The sequence below is a fragment of the Rhynchophorus ferrugineus genome, unplaced genomic scaffold (genome assembly GCF_030347505.1).
Source record: "Rhynchophorus ferrugineus isolate W39M unplaced genomic scaffold, kcgeb_rfMv2 rfM9, whole genome shotgun sequence".
Taxonomy (NCBI): Eukaryota; Metazoa; Arthropoda; class Insecta; order Coleoptera; family Curculionidae; genus Rhynchophorus; species Rhynchophorus ferrugineus.
Window position 1 is genome coordinate 41,503,547 of NW_027472588.1, and position 6,000 is coordinate 41,509,546.

A 6,000-nucleotide genomic window follows, 5' to 3' on the forward strand; every position below is an offset into this window, starting at 1 on the left:
GTTAGTAAAATGGCAAAATAATGAGCCACCTTCTTGAGAAGCTCTCTAGCCTTCTATCAAATACTTTTACCGACACGAAAAATTTTATTTAAAAATTAGGGTAAAGAAGTTATTTTTTTAATCAGCATAGTGTATTTATGGTTTTTCAATATATATTTTAGATGAGAAATATGGATAAAGACAAAGATTATCTTAATACGTAAAAGAAGTGATGAAAATACCGAGTAGTTAAAATGAAAGTTCCTGCATAACTTGTATGTACCGAACATAGGAAATAAAATAAAACGATAGAAAAAATTATGAATAATTAAGAGTAATTTTTGTAATAGATTTTTGTTATAATGTTCAGTGGTGTAGTAACTTAAACATGTATCAATACTTTGCTGCATTATTTAAATGCAATTTAAAAGTTAGTGAAGTTAGTTAATTCTTGAGATAATCTGCATATATTTTAGTATGTTTTAACATCATATATTACACAGATATATATTACTTAATCAATATTATAAAACAAAACTATAGTTTATTCAAAGTTTTTTGTACATACGTCATCAAGATGTTTAAAGTATTGCCTGTCGCACGTTGTAAATTCGTTTTACAATCAGACAATATCTTCCTTCTCATTTTATTCTAGTTAAAAAGAGGCACAATGCTGTCTGATTAGTTCGAACACGTTAACGAATGAGCCTGTCAAAGTCGTCCGGTTGTCAGACGTATGCAAATTTCTTCAAAGTTAGAGGTTAAGTTTAGAGTTTGAGTTATAAAAGGTTATAACTCTAACCAATAAACCATTGTAGCTGTATAATTAGCTGTAGTTTTTAGATGTACTATAATGTCAAAATAAATTATATTTGATAAGATTATTATTCAATTATTTTAAGTTGATACGGCAACATTGCGACGTTTCGACGTCACAAATTTAAATGACGTATGTACAAAATAACTTCGAATAGACTATATTTCTGATCTTAATTTGAAAATATTGAAAAAATAACTTTTGATTGTATAACCTATCATTTTTAGTTCTCTTTATGTGAAAAATATTATCAAGTTAATAAATGGGGTGAGTGACCATTGAGCAATCAGTAGTATTAATAAATATAAGAATTGTCTTTCACGTGAGCTGTCGTATGGTTTCGTATATAAAAGATGGACATTTAAAATATGAAAAACGAACTGACAGTTGTTTGTATAGTAATATGTGATTTGTATTTTCGAACTTACCTGACAAATTCTCTCGAATCTATATGCCCAGAAGGCACCGATCACAACATCTCCGAATATTAAAACTAGAAGTAACAACCAATAAGCGTTTAAGAGTCTTTCGGATAGTTTTATAGCGGCGACACATCCTAACAGTTGTAGGGCGCCACCTTGTGTCGCTAGCGCTAAGTAAGCGTAGAGAAACGATGGCTGATATAGTGTGAGCGATGGTACTAGACTCCTGGAAAAGAAAAAAAAGATTAGTTATCCCTTTAACAGACTCTAATTTTATAAAATATAACTTAAGTAGTACTTATTTATCATTACGTTATACCATGAAGAATTGTCTATATCTATTTTTTACCGTTTTTTTCATTTGATGGAAACTAATAAAAGTTAGTTATTTTGTTCATAAACAATTATATCCAAATATTTTCACTCTAAAGAAGAATTTCTGGTCATTGAACCTGAATGTGACGAAGTGTCAGTTTCGTGAAAACTATATTTTGTAAGTCAGTTCACTATGTTGTCTCTAGATTGGATTCTAAATGACTTGATGTCTCTTTTGCTAATCTTATAATATAGATGACTCAATGCTGCTTGAGTAAGTTGGTGTAGTTTGCAATAGTTTGTCTCAAAATATAAATTCCGCTCACTTGAAAAATGTGTTGTGCATTACAACAGTAATCAAAAATTCGTATAGTCTGTTCAAAGTTACTATGTACATACGTCAAAACGTCGCAATGTTGCCGCATCAACTCCGAGTTTCTGTTGTGTTGCACATGCATGTTTTCATGTTTTCAAATATAATTTATTCTAATATTACAGTACACCTAAAAACTACAATTAATTATACAGCCACAACAGTTTATAGGTAAGTGTTATAACCACTTATCACTAGTGCTTTTAAGAATTTTTCATAGCTCTGACAACCGGACGACTTTGACAGGCTCATTCGTTTACGTGTTCGAACTAATCAAACAGCATTGTGTCTCTTTTTAACTAGAATGAAATGACAAGGAAAATATTGTCTGATTCTGAAACGAATTTACAAATTGCGGCAGGCAATACATTAAACATCTTGATGACGTATGTACAAAACAACTTTGAATAAACTATAGATATTTTTAATTTAACTTTTTTGAAAATGATCCCAGTCACGCCAGTAATCAGGCTGGGTAAGACCGGATGTCCTCTGGGATGATTTCTAAATTAGTCACTTGCCAGTCGGTAGGCTTAATGCCGAGGACCGTGGTTTGGAGCCTACGTTAAACTGTAGGCCCAGTCTAGTTGGTAAAAGGAGTCTTGTTTAATTCATATTTATTCAATACTTGGCCTCCATAAAATGCTACTTAATAAGTTTTTATGCCTTTTCAACTATTGATTTACAAAGGACAATGGTTTCAGTAAAACGACTTCAAATATTGGACAATGGATAAAAATAATTTTGTCTGTTGATTAAACACTTGATGCATTAGGATAAAAGTCCTTAAGAACAATATTATAGATTAACATTTAAGGATCTTAAGTTACTTTTGAATTATTTATCGCATTAGTTGTCACCAGATTAAAAATAATAACGCCTTAGTGATTCAGAGCGCTCTTCAAAGTTGTTAAAGAAATTTGTACCTCTAAATCAAAAAGACCATCAGTTATTGGAAAGTAGCTTGCAAAAAAGTGTTTAATTATTTATTTATAATTTAAAAAGCATGTATTTTGAGGCAAGTTATAATCTCATTGGGTAATAAAGTGGCTATTTTGCATTAAAAAGCTCTTGCTTTTGTTTCTAAACTATCCGAATCGTGCTTAGTGTAAATAATTTGCAGCTATTCGCATTTTCTACGTTAGAGGAAAGGAGAGCTATAAATATCCCATACAAAATTGATTACTGTATTATAGATAATAAGTCTTAAAATAGACTAACTAGAATTTTGAGCTCTAGTTAGTAAATAATGTAGCAACCCTTTAATATATTGTGTAGATATTACTAAAATTAATTATTTTAAATTATTCTAATGAACTATGAATATTAATAAGTAGATATTGAGCAAATATCGAGGTTTTGTTTAGTTGCGAACAAATATTTAACAGTAAATTACTAAGATAACAAGTTGTTTAATAACTTGTCCCCTTCTTTTTGATTGATTTTTGATTTTTGATTAAAAAAAGAAGATTTTTCGTGGCGTATTGTCATTAGAGATGAAAAGTTGATCAGCTACGACAGCTATCAATAATAGAAGAAATCATGACTTAGCCCAGGAGAGTGATATACATCGCTATCGAAGTGGAATATTCATGGTCATAAACTGTTACTATAGTCTGTTCAAAGTTATTTTCAGTTTGTTCAGTTTGATTTTGACACAACACAATTCTAATCTAAATAAAATAATTGTACAAAAATGTTATCAAATATAATTTATTTTAATATTATAGTGCATCTAAAAACTACACTTAATTATACAGCCACAGTAGTTTAGAGTTATAACCTCTTATAACTACTGCTTTCAAGAATTTTCCATACGTCTGACAATCGAACGTCTTTGACAGGCTCATTTGTTTACGGTTTCGAACAAATTAGACAGAATTGTTTCTATTTATAATTAGAATAAAAGGAGAAGGAAAATATTGTCCGATTCTAAAACGAATTTACAAATTGCGGCAGGCAATATATTAAACATCTTGACGACGTATGTATAAAAAAACTTTGATACATATATATGTATATGGTGGACTCAGGAAGGTGTAGTGTATCACGAACTGTCAATAAAATTATTAGTACAATTGTCTGTCGTCCTGCAAACTGAACGACGTATTGTTATGATACAAAATTGAAGTATTTAGCTTCGTAGCCACGGATAAATAATAAGACTAGCCACGGATAAATAATAAGACTAAATTATATTAAATTGCTTGCCTAGAAAAACTAAATTAAATTACATATAGCTCTTTTGCAAATGGTTACAAAACTATTCAGTATTTGCTTTATATACAATAATTTTATTTAGAGCCTTTAAAAAAACGTAGAACACATGTTACGTTTTATTTCCATCATTCAAATCAAGGTTGGGCTACGCGGGCAGCTATTATGATGGGTTAGATTAGGTCTGGTAAGTAATTAAACTTAGAGGCGACAGTTTCTAGTTAATAATAACCCGCCATAAAAGCACCGCAAATTTTATCCTATTATCGGAGGCTTCCATATAATTATTTCGCATAATATTAATTATTTAATTTTCATTTTTATGCTTATTATATATATCCATCAATTAGTTCTAAATGATTGATTGAGTTTTATTGTGTATTATTATTTAAAGTATTGTCCATCGATAGAAGCTACTTTGTCTCATCTTTCAGACAATTTATGGATTCCATCTTGAATGATGTCCATGAATCGATACCTTTCTTGGTATCTCAATAAGAACTGATGCGGTGATCAGACATATCGGAATGAGTAGTAATCATAATTTACGTCTTTCGAAATCATTTCTTCCTTTTTAGTGGAAGAGGGGGAAGGGCCGTCGCTCAAGAGCTGAAATATAGAGATAGGGAAAGAGTCGTACATCTTCTTTTCACTGTGTCTCTGATAAAGGTTTTGATGATACGATGCGTATGTTCTTGATAAGGAGTTGAGAGTGGATGCAGACTTTGCCTTGTTCATTGTCAGATTTCTCAACATGAGAAGGGATCATCGAGTAAGAGGAGTCGTAGGAGAATTAGGACCTTGGTAATCGTTTACGGAATAATACAGTGAGCTGTGAAGGTCAGAAAGAATAAACCCTTTTCTGTACGGTTGGGTAGGCATATACTAGGGCCCTCTTGGTTATCTAATAAAATAATAAATATAAAGTGTTCTTCAAAAGGGACTCTTTACCCGGTACACACAGCCAAAAAAGTTCAGTTTTGGTTTGAGAAGCATCCAAATATCATCAAACATATTTTGTGGCCAAAATTATCGCCATATTTCAACATAATTGAATCGTTATGGGGAATTTTAGAGCGAAAAGTGAGGAGTAAATTATTATCTCCAACAACAGTGAACTGATTGGCGGATATTTCATCCTTTGGAACATTTCGTTGGAAACAATTCTGTAGTTATTGCAATATTTATACTTTGATCTGATAGTTATAGTTATAAGCGATTTTTTCTAGTTAATAATGGCTTGTCAGAAATTCGCCGCGGACCTTATCGTGTCGTTGGCGGTTTCCCGGTGCCCGCCCGGCGAGTGCACTTACCTTCGGAAGTCGAAGATGACAGTCTTGGCGGCGGCCCCCGTGAAGGCCAACGCGCCCGCCAACAGCGCCGTGTTGCAGGTGTAGATCCACAGGCGATAGTAGCGCATGGCCCTGCCACCCGGCCCGTGGCCCCCCGTCACAGCCGCCCCTCCACCAGCGCGTCGCAGCGGCATCCGCCTCCGCAGGCCCCCCTCAGCCGTGCCGCCCCAGCCCATCGCCCCCCATGCACCTGCAACAGAACGATACCGTTCAGTACCTCTCACGTACATGCAAATCAGCGTGTTTGTATCGAACTAAGATCCGACAATTTCTAAAGGCTATAGAAATACCATCTACTACATGGCACATTAAAAAACTATTTTTTTGAATGTTTTCTTGTACTAATTTTAGAGTAAACATTATTTGGAAAAATTGTTTCTGCCCCTGCGTAACCTCAGGGCGAACTATACTGCAGAGAATAAACTATATTGTCTTTTCTATACGGTACGTTCTTTTCGAGTCAGTCGAGCGACAAACAAAACAACAAAAAATCTGTAAAGATATGATGTATTAATAATTTTGTAG

The 6,000-nt window shown here is 33.1% G+C and overlaps 1 protein-coding gene across 2 annotated transcripts in view; it reads right to left on the reverse strand.

Moving 5' to 3' along the window:
- LOC143203016 (CD151 antigen) overlaps positions 1 to 5,651 on the reverse strand; it is a 28,138-nt gene extending 22,487 nt beyond the window's left edge. For both annotated transcript variants that reach the window (XM_076415100.1, XM_076415099.1), the window contains exons 1-2: positions 5,437 to 5,651; positions 1,225 to 1,444 (exon numbers count right to left, since the gene is read on the reverse strand). In XM_076415100.1, coding sequence (XP_076271215.1) covers positions 1,225 to 1,444; positions 5,437 to 5,651 — 435 coding nt within the window. The remainder of the gene's footprint in view (positions 1 to 1,224; positions 1,445 to 5,436) is intronic.
- Positions 5,652 to 6,000: the final 349 nt, after the last annotated feature.